The sequence below is a fragment of the Haliotis rubra genome, unplaced genomic scaffold (assembly GCF_003918875.1).
Source record: "Haliotis rubra isolate DU_JTF1 unplaced genomic scaffold, ASM391887v1 Scf673, whole genome shotgun sequence".
Taxonomy (NCBI): Eukaryota; Metazoa; Mollusca; class Gastropoda; order Lepetellida; family Haliotidae; genus Haliotis; species Haliotis rubra.
The window spans coordinates 200,065-219,673 of record NW_025767383.1 but is presented as its reverse complement, the minus strand read 5'-3'; the positions used below and the strand labels follow the sequence as shown (position 1 = coordinate 219,673).

At 42.0% G+C, this 19,609-nt stretch overlaps 1 protein-coding gene across 1 annotated transcript; it reads left to right on the top strand.

Annotated features, from left to right (window-relative positions):
- Positions 1 to 3,037: 3,037 nt before the first annotated feature.
- Positions 3,038 to 18,160, top strand: LOC124257800. Its single transcript, XM_046691944.1, has 11 exons — positions 3,038 to 3,087; positions 4,074 to 4,130; positions 4,780 to 4,916; positions 6,061 to 6,213; positions 8,025 to 8,071; positions 10,747 to 10,780; positions 11,599 to 11,736; positions 13,950 to 14,102; positions 14,414 to 14,460; positions 17,064 to 17,097; positions 18,054 to 18,160. The coding sequence occupies exons 2-11, from the start codon at positions 4,075 to 4,077 to the stop codon at positions 18,083 to 18,085; spliced, it is 831 nt and encodes a 276-aa protein (XP_046547900.1). The 5' UTR covers positions 3,038 to 3,087; position 4,074; the 3' UTR covers positions 18,086 to 18,160.
- The last annotated feature ends 1,449 nt before the right edge of the window (positions 18,161 to 19,609 follow it).

Here is a 19,609-nt window from a genome sequence, read left to right as displayed (position 1 = left end):
CGTATTTCTGCTGTAGATTTTGTGTCAGATCGTGATACAGATGAGAAATGTGACTTTATACAAGTTTGTTAATATTACTGACTCTGTTTGTCCAAATTCTGACCTTTTAGATAATTTATATGTTTTGGTCATTTGCCATTTGCGCAAAAGGTTCAAGTGTGAGAGTTAATTCAAGATTTCCTTTAGTTGTGTCTGGATGTATGTGTGTCATGTTGCAGATGTAGGTGACTCCACACCTTTGAGTGAGTGAGTGAGTTATTATTTAACGTCACATCGGCTACACACCTTTGAAACAACACCCCTGCCGCATGAATCCAATCAAGCATGAAGCTTTGAAGAAGGAAGTTCATTACAAGCTGGACAATGACAACCTTGGACCAAGTCATAATGACTAGAGTTCACCTTGTTTGTTTGGGAAGGAGTTTTCTAAAACTGACTCTTACCCAATATCAAAACTCGGTCAGGCCAAGTACGTCAGCAAATTTGATCTAACGTTGGAGTATTAATAAATTCCACAGAAGGGCGTACCAAGTGTCAGAGATGGTCTGTATGATGCAGAAATTGCTTCAGCTGCCTTCTGATGTCTCATCAATGGCATTTTTAAAGGTGATCTTGTGGGCGGTGACGCCAACATCAATGATGGAATTACGCACCCTTCCTCTGATGGTACTGGTTGGAACTCCCACTCTCTAATGCCGGCTCAATTCTTCGGCTGGGTAATAAGATAGCGTTTTGCCAAACGAATTAGGACTCAGACAGCACGATCATTTTCATTCTTTGGTCTCAAAGGTTTTCGGAGATTCTTTACGTTTGGCCACGGAGTCCCCACAAGACGACTTATAACGGAGTGGTTAATGTTCAAGTCAGCACATGTGGAGACACTCCTTTCTGGTATAACCAGAGGGAAACGATGCCCACCACATGACACGCCCCATTTCTCGTATAAGGACTGACCTGAGTATGGACACCCGTTTTGCATATAGCCACTTTCCACGGTGCCACCACGTCTTATGTGCACTCCTCTCTTCAAGTATAACCTTTGGCCCCAGTCTGGACGCTGTCCCTTCTCACATAGAATCTGTCATATATGTTGGTCTGATTTCAACGTTGTTAAGGATACGTTTAAGTTATTATATATTAATACGAGGTGCTTGTCAAACCAGGGAGCTCCAATATGTAATATGCACATTTTGCCATTTTGTGTAGAGACAAAAGCCAGATTATAAAGATTCGAACCAGTGTATCGGACCACCCAGACGGGTTGACTACCACCCACGTACATACACCTTACTTACGTCAACAGGTAGATATAATGCTATCTTATCTCACTGTCCCATAAAATGTCGTGTGAAAGAAAACACTTGGATGTATTGCAACATACTTATTATCACATGCGTCAAGAACGGAAGGAAAAATCTGGTGCCGTAACTTCCGGCACTTACACTGATGTAATTGACTTTCAATGCTGACTGGTCAGTTGAAGCAATATGATGTCACATTCATTCATTTTTGACAAATTTATTAAGTTACGTAATTCCTAGATAATAACATCACACAATGACAGTAAGGTGATAGAACGTAGGGACGTGGTTCTGTGTGGCTGACATTCCCTAGGTTCTTCCTCTGTTTCTTTCTGCCTACCAGTTGACCCTCTCCTGAGTACAGTAGGAAGGTTATGTGAAACAAGGACACGTTTCCAGGAAAGTTGCCGTTACTTGAAATGGGGCAGAAATATTAGATGGGACCGTTTTAAACTTGCTCTGACAAATGCCACAATTATATCTATACAATAAGTAACACCAAATAAGTACAAATAACTATGTTATATCGAACACAAAGGTAGCATTAGTTTTAGTTTGTAACCTGTAATTGCAAAAGTACATTTCCTATATAATATTTAGTCATTGCATACACTGTAAACGAGGACCAAACCTGAAAAACTCTCACACTGACCAAGATATTTTATGGATTTAAGCTTCTTTATTCTTCCCACACAACGTTTCGGGATCATTACAGATCCCTTCATCAGGTGAAGTGACAGATGACACTATGACGCCACTTCACCTGAGGAAGGGATTTGTAATGATCCCGAAACGTTGTGTGGGAAAGAATAAAGAAGCTTAAATCCATAAAATATCTTGGTCATCTATATTAACTTCTAAATACCACTAAAAGACAACCCTCATATTGATAATAACACACCCTTAATAAAATAATCTTTTGTCGTTAAGTCCCATTCAGATCCGAACCCACACTCTCAGAATTTACTAGACCTAGGCCTCCTTTCACAAAGCACTAATGTGATCGTAAGTCACTGAGGTAACCTTAGTGCAATGGTAAAGAATGGGAGTTAAGGTTAACCTCAGTAAAGGTTGCTTCGTGAAAGGAAACCCTGGACTCCCAGTTGTCGAACTTCTATTCTAGTATACTAGTATTTGTTACAGTTTCTGAAATTCATTGTATTATCAGAACAGATTCTGCATGCACCAACAGAATACCCTATGATCTGACAGACACGTACCTTCCAAACAGATAAGTTTGGGCAGAATAAGAAATTGAGTTATTTACGTGAAATACAGGTACTGATTTTATGTAGGATCGCTTTGGTTCGGGAACTGTCATCGTGCCCCATCTATGTGGCGTTATGATTGGCAGACACTATAACTTACTGTGTCATTATCATCATTGAGGGGCGGTGGGGTAGCCTAGTGGTTAAAGCGTCCGCTCGTCACGCAGAAGACGATTCGATTCTCCACATGGGCATAATGTGTGAAGCCCATTTCTGGTGTCCCCCGCCGTGATAGTGCTGGAATATTGCTAAATACTCACTCACTCACTCACCATTATTGTGATGCGGTTCATAATATGAACAACTGTTTTTGTCTGGTTCAGAATGGATTATTACAGGACGTCTTGACATGGCTGGACTAGGACTGGAAATGTGTCGTTCATGATAAGTGTCAATTCTGTGCATTTTTGATAACCTCCGATCTTAAATAAACCCTATCTTATCAGATCTTGCCTATATAATGTCTGCCATGACCATGCATCTTTCTACTTTCCAGAAGGCCTTCTCTGATTACACATGTAAGTACATATAGATATGATCACTTGCTATTGCACTGCATAACATTGTCACCATGCTCAAATATATCTGTAATATATCTCATTAACGAATGAGTAAATGCAGATCTCACAATGTGTGGGAGAAAAGACCACCTCCGTGGTGTAGTGGTTAGAGCGTTCGCCCGGAGAGCGGAAGGTCGCGGGTTCGATCCCCGACCGCGTCATACCAAAAGACGTTAAAATATGGTACTTGTTGGTCCCTGCTTGGCGCTCGGCATTAATGGGTACAACAAGGACTGGTCGGCTCGGAGTCAGTAAATTGTGTCTGAGTGGGGTATTCATGCTTCACTGCGGCATGGTATCTCAGTGGGCTAGCACTTTAAAACCAGCTTAAGTCTGGGCTAGGACAAGCAGCCGCGCATACACATACACACGTATGCACGTCGTCATATGCGCGAAATATTCTCAAGTACGACGTTAAACCCAATTTCACCTCACCTCACCTCTGGGGAGAAAAGCAGTATTCGCTGACATCTTTTAACCTCTTGAGGTGTATGCCGCAAATATGTACCACGTCCCTATCTGCTGCATTCTCAAAGAACATTTTTAGACGATTTTCGTTTGGACTAGTTGTACTATATTTATAATACCACTACCGCCACCAGTGTCACTACAACTACCATTACAGAAATAATGGACCCGTGAAAATCCAGGTTAGAATTAGACTTCAGCAACCCATGCTTGTCGTAAGAAGCGACTAATGGGTTCGGGTACTTAGGTTTACTGACTTGTTTAACACATGTCATTGTATCCCAATTGCGTAGAGCGATGCTCATGATGTTGATCACTGGATTGTGTGGACTTGATTATTTACAGACCGCCGTTATATAGCTGGAATATTGCTGAGTGAGGCGTTAAACAACAAACTACTACTACTACTATTACTACTACTACTACTACTACTACTACTACTACTACTACTACTACTAGATCTGTATTTGCTTCAGAATGCTGGGTATTATTTTGTTGACGCTCGTTGCCGGTGCCCTTGCTGCTCCCATGACGTAAGTGTTGCCGATAATAATGGCGGAGCTGACTATAGACTGATTTAGTGTGGTTTTACGCCACTTTTAGCAATATTCCGGCAATACCACGGCGGTGGACACAAGGAATTGGATAATCATATCTAGGTTATGCGGGGGTTCGTACCCAAGTGTTTAAAATGACGAACGGGACTTTAACCACTAGGCTACGCCTCTGCTCCGACAATGGACCATCGCCTAGTTATGACAAAGAATGTCATCCTTTGAAATGGGAGACAAAGCAATATTGTTTTCACCTTAGGGACCGTTCATCATTTATGGCTAGGGGGGTGATGATGATTTTAAGGCGGGGGGTTCACCCATTTTGTTCTGGGAAGGAAGGGGGTCAGCAATTTTGTACACATGTACTAGGGGTCAGCAATTTGGTACGTAAAAATACTACAACATTATGCTTAAAAAATATGGGAAGGGGGAGGGGGGTCATTGATTTTGTACATGATATGCAAGGGGGGACACTTACTTGTACGTACATTTTAGGGGGGTCATTCACATTGTACTTGCTTCTGAATAAAAATCCTGACTGAATAGAACATTCCAGTGCCAAGACATTAATCTTGGACATGTGAGTTACCATCACATCTTTGGTTTTGATGCCACTTTCATCTTTCAGCACACCCTCCGGGCCTACGACAACACTTGATCTGGTTGCGGTCATCACTACTGCCTTTAACACCCTCGACGCGGACAAAAACGGACAGGTGGATCTTGCAGAGTTTTACAAAGCCTTTGACAAATTCGACACGAATGGTGAGTGACTTTCAATACCTCAGTGAAAATAGGTAAATAAAATATATTTAAGCACTGTTCTTCTGTGAATACCTTTTATCTGTGGTAAATGCTGAACACGTTACAAAGTATGTCATAGTTGTGAGGGATTAAGGTAAAGATACAGCAAGGATAGAAATTATTTTGATGTTTGAAGAGATTCCAGTAATGTGATTGTGTATTTGCTTCTCAATTAACGACCTCTAGTCCATATTTCCCCAAACTTTGAAACCGTACGTTTACAAGATACATGCTTGACGTTTACCCGATTATGACCGGGGTGCCATTGTTCAAACAACCCTAACGCTACGCCAGTCGTAGGTATGTTAAGATTAGGGCTTAGGGCCAAGATCGTTTGTACAACGGCACCCAGATCTACTTTTCTTGGTGATTTCCCGAAGGTTCAATTCTGGAATCGTCTCCCAAGCTTACGACAAGATTTCGGACAGTAAACCATCATTTCCATTTACACAACTTATGTTTAGTAAATATACTACAGAATATGAATAGTATGTTGCGACAAGCATGTGTCAAGTTTCCCTGCCCTGGATTTTGCCTACAGAATTTCAACCTTTCACCGGCGTTATGACAGTCTCGGTCGTATTGGTGTACAGTGCGTTCACTAGCGAACTATTTTTCCAAATTAATATAATGCTAAATTATCCAATACATCTCTAAAATATGTTGACTGAAATTGATTTCTGGTTTAAAATTAGATAAAAGAAGCTATCTTTGAGTAATAGCGAGTGTATATTCCTTCAACTAGAACTACTTTGTTTTGCGAAAGTGTGAAGAATATACCCGTACTTTGGTCAACACTCTCCAAATGCTTTCGCACATTACCTAAAATGTGCTATACAGTAAAATTAGCTCTTAAACTTCCACTTATTCATTTACATATTTGTAGAAAGGGTGTTTACACGACTATACACTTGTTTAGAGCCATTATACTCAAGTAAACAAAGAGATTAATTTTTTGACAAACGAAATGTTGTCATATTCCGGAAACAGCTGCTGTGATAATGGCAAATATACATTCATTGGTCAAAACTCCACCCAAAACTGTTTAGCTCAACTGACCGTAGATTGGCTGCACGGTTAAATAATATATGTTTTTGTTTCACAGATGACCATGAGATGTCACTCCAAGAGTATGTGACCAACACAAACGTCTCTCAGTCCGTTGCCCAGTTAGTCTTCAAGTTCTTTGACAAGGACCATGACGGCAGCGTCGACCGAGCAGAGACGAACGATGTTTACAAGCTCTACGACACCAACAGTGAGTAAATGAGTGTGTGAGTGAGTGAGTGAGTGAGTGAGTGAGTGAGTGAGTGAGCGAGTTTAGTTTTACTAAGCATTTAGCAATATCCCAGCAATACCACGACGGCGGAAATCAGAACAAATGGGCTTCACTCATTGTACCCGTGTAGGGAATCGAACCCGTGTAAACGGCTTAACATGCGAATGCTTTAACCACTACCCCTCCCCCCCCCCCCTACACACACAAACACACACACACTTCTCTCCTCCCACAGTAAAAACTTATCTGGAGTTATATCCATTGTGTGTATTTACTAAATCAACCCTATGTAAAACGGATGCTTGTAGGATTTGTAAGAGTATAACCGCAGCTGTTTTTGTTCTGGACTCAGATGTTTGCCATAGGTTTCTGGTGACCCCCAGGGTCCCACGGAGAGTTTCTGGTGACCCCCAGGGTCCAACGGAGAGTTTCTGGTGACCCCCAGGGTCCAACGGAGAGTTTCTGCTGACCCCAGGGTCCCACGGAGAGTTGCGGCACCTTGGATTATTGACTCCGCATCAATTTTTAATATGCGGATATGTCAGGAATAGTATCTCGATTATCGATAATGTATCCTTCATTTCCTTATTGGGGCGGTGGGGTAGCCTAATGGTTAAAGCGTTGGCTCGTCACGCCGAAGACCCGGGTTCGAATCCCCACATGGGCACAATGTGTGAAGCCTATTTCTGGTGTCACCCGCCGTGATGTTGCTGGAATATTGCTAAAAGCGGCGTAAAACCAAACTCAGTCAGTCAGTCAGTCATTTCCTTATTGTGAGCCCACACCACACTCCGCAATTTTCCAGCTGTATGACAGCGGTCTGTAAGCAATCAAGTCTGGACCAGACAATCAAGTGATTGACATCGTGGGCATAGATCTATGCAATGGGGAGGGTTATGACATGTGTTAGGATACAGTGATATGCATCAGACTACCTGATCCCGTTAGTCGCCCCTCCCCCCCCCTCGCTACGACAGGCATGGGTTGCTGAAGACCAATTCCAACCCGGATCCAACTCGCGAATGACTTAGGTATTTGGTAAAGATAGCAGCGAAGTTGACAAAAACAGTGTCAAAACCCATTCTTTATTCATACGAAGATTCCATGGTTGTGATAGTGTTTATATCGACCATACCCTGGGGTACAGACTGTCTATCGGATATATGACTTGGTGAATCAAAGATATATATGATTGAATAAGTGAGTGAAAATAAAAGGCTATGCCGACAACATTTCAGCCATTTTATGACTTGAATACATTTACATTGATGTTATTTAAAAAATCTCCTACAGTAGATGCAAGTTATAAGCACTAGTTACCAATTACAGATTTGTAGGTTTGAGAAAAGACAAAGAATTTATCGACAGCATCCACAATTTGGCCATCATACTTGGCACCATGGAATTAGTGAGTTTAGTTTAAGCTATATTCCAGAAACCGGTTCAATTTACCCATGGAATCGAACGCGGGTCTTCAGCGTGTCGAGCGAACGGTTTAGCCACTAGGCTCAAAAACACACACACACACACACACACACACACACACACACACACACACACACACACACACACACACACACACACACACACACACACACACACACACACACACACACACACACACACACACACACACACACACACACACACACACACACACACACACACACACACACACACACACACACACACACGGATACCAGGGATATTCCTCAATCCGAATGCCTAATTATTCTTTACCTTACCTCTTCCTTGTTAGTTACAAATATGTATACTTTTCTTATTTTCAGAGAACGGTGTCATAACTATTCAAGAATTCATCAGGGAATATACGAGGGTAAGTTTTGAAAATACAAAACATACTTTGTTCATTTTGTTTCCAAATACGATTGCATCGTGCAGTGGACATAATGGATGTTGGGGAACATTAAAAAAATGTCCTTTCAGACAATATAATATCCTGTCTCCAACAAAATGTGAAGAAACATACTTTGTATTCTGTATGAGCCGACACGTGCAGCCGATTGTGATCTTAAACACCTGGTGTTTTTCGTTTCATACTTCAGGACTTATTCATCACTCATGTTTCACATACAGTTTTAGTTGTGTTTCCGGAGACGTCGATGATACGATTCCCAATACGTCATAATGTGTTTATGATTCACCAAGAAAAACATTAAAACACAGTTGTGTCGAATTTGAAGGGATCTGTGTAAATACTTCGGGTTTTTCGAGTTTGTACAGATAACAGAATAAGAAATACGCAGGGACCAAGCGTTGTCTTTTAGACAACCGTACGTTATCAAAGTGTAGACGCAGCCGTGTTTGACTGTCGCGATGATACAAGGTGTCCTGTCATACATACACGCAAAGGCTAGTCAAGTGGGCTATGACAAGTAGGCATTCCGCCTTGGTTAATCCAACAATGGAACTGCCGTACCAAAAATCATAGTCGAATTCATTGGTTCTCGTACGTCTGATTCCGATGGTGCCTAAGCCGACACGATAAAGGTTGTAGCAATGGTGGTAATAAATTGCAGAGGGTCTCCGATTAGCTCGTTTTATCTGATGGCCCCAAAGCCAACATGGCCGTCTTTCCGTAATGGTTGTAGCAATAGTGGTAATTGTACTACATTGTAGAAGGTCTCCGCTGAAAATAGCTCATCTGATTCAGATGGCCCCAAAGCCAACATGGCCGTCTTTCCGTAAAGGTTGTAGCAATAGTGGTAATTGTACTACATTGCACAGTGTCTCCGAATAGCTCATCTGATTCAGATGGCCCCAAAGCCAATATAGCCATCGTTCCGTAAAGGTTGTAGCAATGGTGGTAAATTGCAAGTGGTCTCCAAAAAGCTCCATGTGAGGTCTTATATGTTTACACCTTTGGTAAAAGAGACCTTGTTCCGTGCGTCAAAGGAGCAATGTAGGACTTTACCAACAATTAACTGCCATCATTAATTGGAAAGATGGCCATGTTGGCTTTGTTAAACTGTTTTAATGCCGCACTCAGCAATATTCCAGCTATATGGCGGCTGTCTATAAATAATCGAGTCTGGACCAGACAATGCATTGATCGATAACATGAGCATCGATCTACGCAATCGGGATATGCTGACATGTGAGTAAGTGAGTATGATTTCTAGTGCTGGGAATTGGTTGAAATCTCACAATTGATGATTGGTTCAATAGAAACGACCAATCATCGATAAAAAATGGTTAGCGTCATATTTTAGATTTTCCTATTCAGGTTGTAGTTGCAGATAAGTATAAAGAAAAAATATTTGGTTTTCTGTTGTTTTTTTGCTTAGTTAGGAACTGCACAAACTACATTTGCAAATTTCACATCCAGTGGAAAATGATTCAGTTCCAGTGTAACATAAACTTCCAAGATTCTTCAAGAAATATTCAGTCATGACTTTTCAGAAAGTGAAGTGAGTTTTCTAAGAATTAAACGCGTTTTCCGGCCCTGACAACGTCCTATATATGTTCCATCATCAAGTATTTCCGGCCCTGACAACGTCCTAGATATGTTCCATCATCAAGTATTTCCGGCCCTGACAACGTCCTAGATATGTTCCATCATCAAGTATTTCCGGCCCTGACAACGTCCTAGATATGTTCCATCATCAAGTATTTCCGGCCCTGACAACGTCCTAGATATGTTCCATCGCCAAGTATTTCCGGCCCTGACAACGTCCTAGATATGTTCCATCATCAAGTATTTCAGGCCCTGACAACGTCCTAGATATGTTCCATCACCAAGTATTTCCGGCCCTGACAACGTCCTAGATATGTTCCATCATCAAGTATTTCCGGCCCTGACAACGTCCTAGATATGTTCCATCATCAAGTATTTCCGGCCCTGACAACGTCCTAGATATGTTCCATCATCAAGTATTTCCGGCCCTGACAACGTCCTAGATATGTTCCATCATCAAGTATTTCCGGCCCTGACAACGTCCTAGATATGTTCCATCACCAAGTATTTCAGGCCCTGACAACGTCCTAGATATGTTCCATCATCAAGTATTTCCGGCCCTGACAACGTCCTAGATATGTTCCATCACCAAGTATTTCCGGCCCTGACAACGTCCTAGATATGTTCCATCACCAAGTATTTCCGGCCCTGACAACGTCCTAGATATGTTCCATCACCAAGTATTTCCGGCCCTGACAACGTCCTAGATATGTTCCATCATCAAGTATTTCAAACTCTATTACAGCGGTTCCAAAATCGTTTGTGTTCGATTATGAGAAAATGTGATCGATTACTTGGTCGTTTGGCCACTGCGACCAATCTTCGATTATTTCAATTAATCGGAACACAACTAATGATTTCACGCCACTTTTAGAAATATTCTAGCAATATCAGGGCGGGGGACACCAGACATTGTACCCATGTGGGGAATCAAAACGAACGCTTTAACGGCTAGGGTACCCACCTCGCCTGATGACATGTGAAATAGCCCCTGTTTGAATTTCACTAAACTCTTCTTTGTTTTCGGGTTTCAGATTTACGACGCCATAATAGTAGGGCTGTTTTCAAGTGAGTAAAACAAGAGTTTATATGGTGCTTTAGGAGTCGTTTATATTCCTGAAAGTACCGAAAATAATCATTTGTCCAAACGTTATCCAACAAATATAACGTGCATTCTAAACAATCATATTTTACTTAAATATATTTTTTTTAAATCACTGATTTGAAAAAAAATCAACTGTGTAATTTGTTTATGTGGCCTATTTTACAGATGTGATAATTTTTTGCACGCCCTGCCACATGCCAGATTTATGATCCCCCATATCTCTCTCCCCAACTGCCTCTGTGGTGTAGTGGTTAGAGCGTCCGCCCGCAGAGCGGAAGGTCGCGGGTTCGATCCCCGACCGCGTCATACCAAAAGACGTTAAAATATGGTACTTGTTGGTCCCTGCTTGGCGCTCGGCATTAATGGGTACAACAAGGACTGGTCGGCTCGGAGTCAGTATAATGTGTCTAAGTGGGGTATTCATGCATCACTTCGGCGTGGTATCTCACTGGGCTAGCATTATAAAACCAGCTTAAGTCTGGGCTAGTACAAGCAGCCGCACATACACATACACACGCATGCACGTCGTCATATGAGCGAAATATTCTCAAGCACGACGTTAACCCCAATTTCACCTCACCTCACCTCTCCCCAACTGACGCAATGTTATCACCGTCTCAGCATCTACACACAAACCTCGCATCTATTACAATGAAGTTGTCTGTCCATAAAATGGCCCCTCTTCATCACACCAGCTTCTTAATGGCACTGAAAGAGGTAGTGCTTGCTTCATGACCACCTTTACAGTTCTGTTCACACTGATGTGTATCTACGCCAACAGCTACAGCACCAGGAGCAGCGACAACGTTTGATCTGGCTGCTGTTATCACTGCTACCTTTAACATCATCGACGCGGACAGTAACGGGCAGGTGGATAGAAAAGAGTTTTACGCGGCCTTTGACAGACTCGACACGAATGGTGAGTGACTTTCACTACCTCAGTGAAACTAGATAAATCAGATATTTTTATGCACTGTTCTTCTTTGAATACCTTTCACCTGTCTAAATGAAGAAAATCAAGCATACTGAACTGCGTTATAAAAGTATTTCCGAGTTGTGAAGGATTAAGGTAAATATACAGCAAGGATAGAAATTATTTTGATGTTTGAGGAGTTTCCGGTAATGAGATTGTTCACTTACTTCTAAAATGACCTATAGTTAAGATTTCCCCATTGTCCGAAACCGGATGTTTACAAGATAATATTTTGACGTTTACCCGATTATGGCCAGATCTACATTTCTTGGGGATTTCCCGAGGGTACAATATGAATATTATGTTGCGTCAAGCATATTTCAAGTTTCCCTTCCCAGAATTTTGCCTACAGTATTTCAACTTCTCACCTCAAGCGAACTATTTTTCCAAATTAATATGATGCTAAATTATCCAACACAACTAAATATGTTGACTGAAATTAATTTCTGATGTGAAATTTAAAAAGTAGTTCTCTTTGTGTAATTTGTGTAAATGAATGTTTATTCATGATACGGGAACTACTTTGTTATGCGTAAGTGTGAAGAATACACCCGTAGTTTGGTCACTGCATTCAAAGTGCTTACCTACGTTGCCTAAAATGTGCCTCTCGGTCAAATTGGCATCCCTTAATCATCAAATACATACCTGTGGAAAATGTCAGCGTTTATCTTTCCGCCATGTTAAATGTACAAAATATCATTTTGTTTAAATTTTGTTTGAAGATCGATAAACTCTGTAAACAAAATGGCGTTTGCCTCTCGACTCGAAACATATACTGACAAGCTTAAAACTGCTATAAAAATGGTTAATTATGTTTAAGTTAGGTGTGCAAACGACGCATTATCTTACCTTTATGTGACCGCCTCCGTGGTGTAGTGGTTAGAGCGTCCGCCCGCAGAGCGGAAGGTCGCGGGTTCGATCCCCGACCGCGTCATACCAAAAGACGTTAAAATATGGTACTTGTTGGTCCCTGCTTGGCGCTTGGCATTAATGGGTACAACAAGGACTGGTCGGCTCGGAGTCAGTAAATTGTGTCTGAGTGGGGTATTCATGCTTCACTGCGGCATGGTATCTCAGTGGGCTAGCACTTTAAAACCAGCTTAAGTCTGGGCTAGTACAAGCAGCCGCACATACACATACACACGTATGCACGTCGTCATATGAGCGAAATATTCTCAAGCACGACCTCAAACCCAATTTCACCTGACCTTACCTGACATTTATGTAAAATGCTTAAATTTCATTGGTCAATGACGAGTTAACAAATGTCCGTGTGCCCCCTCCAAAGAGGGTGACAACTGGCAAAAATATCACAAGGTGCCTCGGACAACTGCTAAACTCAATGTGTAAAATAGTTTAAACATAGTGAACTCAAAAACAGTTAATGGAACAGTTTTCGAACTCAGTGCACAACACGCGTCATAGTATGACGTCATACGATTTTTAGCGATACAGCTTCTCGGCGGTTTGGCGGTTACCGTGGAAACGAGTAATATTTTTACCAGTTGTCACCCTCCTGGTAGGGGTGACACGGAAACTTGTTAAATCGTCATTGACCAATGAAATTAAAGTATTTTACATGAAGGTAAGATAATGTACTATACACTGGTTCAGAGCCTTAACCTCAAGTAGACAAACATATTCTGTTATATGTCAAACATATGTGATAATTTGTCATATTCCGGAAACAGCTGCAGTGATAATCTAAAATATGTTGACTGAAATTGATTTCTGGTTTAAAATTAGATAAAAGAAGCTATCTTTGAGTAATAGCGAGTGTTTATTCCTTCAACTAGAACTACTTTGTTTTGCGTAAGTGTGAAGAATATACCCGTACTTTGGTCAACACTCTCCAAATGCTTTCGCACATTACCTAAAATGTGCTATACGGTAAAATTAGCTCTTAAACTTCCACTTATTCATTTACATATTTGTAGAAAGGGTCAGTGTTTACACGACTATACACTTGTTCAGAGCCATTATACTCACGTAAACAAAGAGATGAAATTTTTGACAAACGAAATGTTGTCATATTCCGGAAACAGCTGCTGTGATAATGGCAAATATACATTCATTGGTCAAAACTCCACCAAAAACTGTTTAGCTCAACTGACCGTAGATTGGCTGCACGGTTAAATAATATATGTTTTTGGCCACAGGTGACCAAAAGATGACACTCCAAGAGTATATGGCCAACACAAACGTCTCTCAGTCCGTTGCTCAGTTAGTCTTCAAGTTCATGGACAAGAACAGTGACGGCAGCGTCGACCGATCAGAGATGACCGATGTCTTCAATCTCTTCGACACCAACAGTAAGTTAGTGAGTGAGTGAGTGAGTGAGCGAGTGAGTTTAATTTTATGACGCTTTTATCAATATTCCAGCAATATTACGACGGGGGAATCCAGAACAAATGGGTTTCACTCCGTGTATCCATGTAGGAAATCGAACCCGTGTAAAACGGCTTGACGAGCGAACGCTTTAACCACTAGGCTACCCCACCGCCCCTCCAGCAGTAAGTTCTTGTCTGGAGTCATATTCCATTGTGACTGTATTTACTAAATCAACCCTATGTAAAAACGGATGCTTGGAGGATTTGTACAAAAATACTTTTCCTATTTCCAGAGGACGGTGAAATTAGTAAGCAAGAATTCGTCAGGGAATATACCAAGGTAAGTTTTGAAAATACAAAACATTTTGCTTACAAATACGATTGAACAAAAACAATGTGAAGAAACATAATATCCTGTCTCCAACAAAATGTATACTTGTATTCTGAATGAGCTGACAGGTGCAGCCGATGGTGATCTTAAACACCTGGTGTTTTTGGTTTCATACTTTTGGACTTATTCATCACTCATGTTTCACATACAGTTTTAGTTGTGTTTCTTTTCCGGAGACGTCGATGATACGATTCCAAATACGTCATAATTTGTTTATGATTCACTATGAAAAACATCGAAACACAGTTGTGTCGAACTTGGAGGGATCTGTGTAAGTACTTCGAGTTTTCCGAGGTTGGACACAACCTCAGAAAGATAACAGAATATAGAATACGCAGGGACCAAACGTTTTCTTCTAGACAACATTCGTTAGACAAATCAAAGTGTAGACGCAGCCGTGTTTGACTGTCGCGATGATACAAGGTGTCCTGTCATAAATACACGCAAAGGCTAGTCAAATGGGCTATGACAAGTAGGCATTCCGCCTTGGTTGATCCAACAATGGAACTGCCGTACCAACAATCATGGTCGGGTTCATTGGTTCTCGTACGTCTGATTGTGCCTAAGCCGACACGATCATTTTTCCATAAAGGTTGTAGCAATGGTGGTCAGAGGGTCTCCGAATAGCTTCTCAGATTCTGATGGCTCTATAGTCAAAATGGCCCTCTTTCCGTAAAGGTTGTAGCAATGACGATAATTGTAACACATTGCAGAGGGTCTCCGAATAGCTCATCTTATTCTGATGGCCCCAAAGCCGATGTTATCATCTGTCCTTAAATATTGCAGCAATGGTGGTAATTATAATATATTTCTGAGATCCTCCGAATAGCTCGTCCTATTCTGATGGCCCCAAAGCCGACATGACCCCCCTTTCGTAAAGGTTGTGGCAGTGGTGGTAAATTTCAAATGGTCTCTGAATGACTCCAGGCGCCAATGGGAGGTCTTATAGGTTTACAACTTGTTCCGTGCGTCAACAGAGCGGTGTTGGACATTACCAGTGGTGCCTGCCAGTATTAGTTTGTGTGTTATTTGATGCCGCACTCAGCAATATTCCAGCTATATGGCGGCTGTCTGTAAATAATCGCGTCAGGACCAGACAATGCAGTGATCAATAGCATGAGCATCGATCTACGCAATCGGGATTAGCATACATGTGAGTGAGTGAGTTGGTATGGTTTTACACCGCTTTTAGCAATAATCTAGAAAAATGGGGTTCACACATTGCTGAGTTTTCAGCGTGACGAGCGGACGCGTTAACCACAAGGCCACCTCTCCACCCTTGATCACATGTGAGTGAGTGAGTGAGTATGGTTTTACACCGCTTTTAGCAATAATCTAGAAATGGGGTTCACACATTGCTGAGTTGTCAGCGTGACGAGCGGACGCGTTAACCACAAGGCCACCTCTCCACCCTTGATGACATGTGAGTGAGTGAGTGAGTATGGTTTTACACCGCTTTTAGCAATAATCTAGAAATGGGGTTCACACATTGCTGAGTTGTCAGCGTGACGAGCGGACGCGTTAACCACAAGCCCACCTCACCACCCTTGATGACATGTGAGTGAGTGAGTGAGTATGGTTTTACACCGCTTTTAGCAATAATCTCTAGAAATGGGGTTCACACATTGCTGAGTTGTCAGCGTGACGAGCGGACGCGTTAACCACAAGGCCACCTCTCCACCCCTTGATGACATGTGAGTGAGTGAGTGAGTATGGTTTTACACCGCTTTTAGCAATAATCTAGAAATGGGGTTCACACATTGCTGAGTTGTCAGCGTGACGAGCGGACGCGTTAACCACAAGCCCACCTCACCACCCTTGATGACATGTGAGTGAGTGAGTGAGTATGGTTTTACACCGCTTTTAGCAATAATCTAGAAATGGGGTTCACACATTGCTGAGTTTTCAGCGTGACGAGCGGACGCGTTAACCACAAGCCCACCTCACCACCCTTGATGACATGTGAGTGAGTGAGTGAGTATGGTTTTACACCGCTTTTAGCAATAATCTAGAAATGGGGTTCACACATTGCTGAGTTGTCAGCGTGACGAGCGGACGCGTTAACCACAAGGCCACCTCACCACCCTTGATGACATGTGAGTGAGTGAGTGAGTATGGTTTTACACCGCTTTTAGCAATAATCTAGAAATGGGGTTCACACATTGCTGAGTTGTCAGCGTGACGAGCGGACGCGTTAACCACAAGCCCACCTCACCACCCTTGATGACATGTGAGTGAGTGAGTGAGTATGGTTTTACACCGCTTTTAGCAATAATCTAGAAATGGGGTTCACACATTGCTGAGTTGTCAGCGTGACGAGCGGACGCGTTAACCACAAGCCCACCTCACCACCCTTGATGACATGTGAGTGAGTGAGTGAGTATGGTTTTACACCGCTTTAAGCAATAATCTAGAAATGGGGTTCACACATTGCTGAGTTGTCAGCGTGACGAGCGGACGCGTTAACCACAAGCCCACCTAACCACCCTTGATGACATGTGAAACAACCACTGTTTGATTTGTACTAAAGTCTTTTTTGTTTTCGGATTCAGATTTACAACAACGTAGCAGCAGGCCTGTATCCAAGTGAGTGAAGGAGGTGTTTGTATGGTGTTTTAGAAGTAGTTTTGGTTTTTGAAAGTACAGAAATTACTCATTTGTCCCCAGGTTATTCAACAAATTAAACGTTCACTCAACATTCTAAAAGATAATATTTTCCTTACATATAATTTAAAAGTAACCGATCGCAAAAATACAAAAGTGTATTTTGTTTACGTCATCCCGCTTACATATGTGATAACTTTTTGCACGCCCTCCACTATGGGTTAGTTTCTATGATCTTCATACCTCTCTCCCCAACTATTCCTCAGCTACAATAAATGATACCTAAAACAACAGGGCTGGAAATAACTTTACAATTGCTAGTGTACTCCGGTACAGTGGCACAAGTAAAATCTCTTGCCCTGATAATTTTTCCACTATACTGGCCGATTTTCTTGTTGATTTTTTAAATAAACAACATAATTAAGATTGGAAAGACAACTGGACACCGGTACAGTGTGATAGACAAATATGCTTGCCCGACAGAAAAAAACACTGGACTCGGGCGTCGGGCAATGGGTTATTTCCACCCCTGAAACAATATCTCTGTTCATTGTAATTCTGCTTGCCATGTCTCGCCAATATGCTGTAATTCTCTGTTACTGACACATAAAGCAAAGCATCCTAGATAGCAAGAATCAGTCCAAAGATGAACGTTTATCAATCAATCAAGTAATGCTGGAAGAGGTACCTTGTTTTTGGATAGACAACTTCCTTATTCCAATAGATGCCACGTTTTTGGTGTAGAAGCTAACAACGGCATCAAGCAGGCGATAACGGTGTTAGCATCTACACCTAAACGTCGCATCTATTTCAATAAAGAGGTTGCCTATTCATAAGAGTGGTCCCTCTTCATCATACCAGCTTCATACAAGAGATAGTGCTATGTTGATGACCACCTAGACAATTCTGTTGACACTAATGTGTATGTATGCCAACAGCTACAGCTGCTACCATGGCAACCAAGTCCTGAATCCTGCAGTGTACAGCTGGGCTCATACTTCAGGGTACTACAGCATCCTGTGCGGAATAAACACTTCTACTGGTATATTTGTTTTGTTGTATGGTGGAGAACATAACGTACCACTGTCAGAGATAATCTGATAGTCATTGACCTCACCGTGGAAATACAGGTTAGAATTGGTCTTCAGCATCCCATGCGTGTCTATGGAAAACGGACCCGTGAAGTTCCGGGTTAGAGTGGGTCTTTAGCAACCCATTCTTGTCTGTGGAAAACGGACCCGTGAAGTTCCGGGTTAGAGTGAGTCTTTAGCAACCCATTCTTGTCTGTGGAAAACGGACCCGTGAAGTTCCGGGTTAGAGTGAGTCTTTAGCAACCCATTCTTGTCTGTGGAAAACGGACCCGTGAAGTTCCGGGTTAGAGTGAGTCTTTAGCAACCCATTCTTGTCTGTGGAAAACGGACCCGTGAAGTTCCGGGTTAGAGTGGGTCTTTAGCAACCCATTCTTGTCTGTGGAAAACGGACCCGTGAAGTTCCGGGTTAGAGTGAGTCTTTAGCAACCCATTCTTGTCTGTGGAAAACGGACCCGTGAAGTTTCGGGTTAAAATTGGTCTTTATCAAAACGGATTGAGATGGTCTTACTCACTGTCCTGGTTGATGCGTGGCATTGTATCCAAAATCCAACGAACCCTACTTCTGATGTATCCTGTAAGATTGCTTAAAGTGGCAAAAGTCCATATCCACAATGTAGGGAACCCATTTCTTGTATCTCAAACTTGCACTTAAGGCTTCAGACCGTTCTCACGCAATAAAATGCATCCCTATGGGTGCGGCTTAAAATACAGTTTCGTTCGTTTACAAGATTGACAGACGGAAATCGCATCGCACCTTTCCTTTCGTTACTAACCATCCGGCGTTTTTCCTGAAGTTGGAACTCTACGACCTACGTCACTCGAAATCCTCCTTCTGTTTCAAGTTGTCACGTACTGATATCAAATTGGTGCACCCAACTCATTCAGTCTTATACTGTGTGCGTGAGTGTTTGTTGGGTTCTAACGCCACTTTGTTTCAATTGTCACGGCGTGTCAGCGATCAGAATCTAGGCAGGGTCACATTCCACACTGCAGCATTAGAAAACCAATGAGCCACGATCATCCAAGCTCTATGGTCGTTTTTATATTTATTTGTTGTTCAACGCCCCACTCTGTTATATTCCAGCTATGTATGGCGGTAGTCTGTAAGTAATGAAGTCTGGACTAGACAATCCAGTGATCAACAGCATGAGTATCGATCTCCGCAACTGAGATACGATGACATGTGTCAACCAAGTCATCGAGCCTGACCGCCCGATCCCGTTAGTCGTCTCTTACGACAAGCATGGGCTGATGAAGATCAATCCTAACCAGGATCTTCACGGGTGTCATATACTATGACATCTTAACAATATATTCCAAAACAAGTATATTTAGAAGTGGAATCAGGCTGTATTAGTTTGAACTGAGAATAAATATATTCATAATATTATTAGACTGAATGA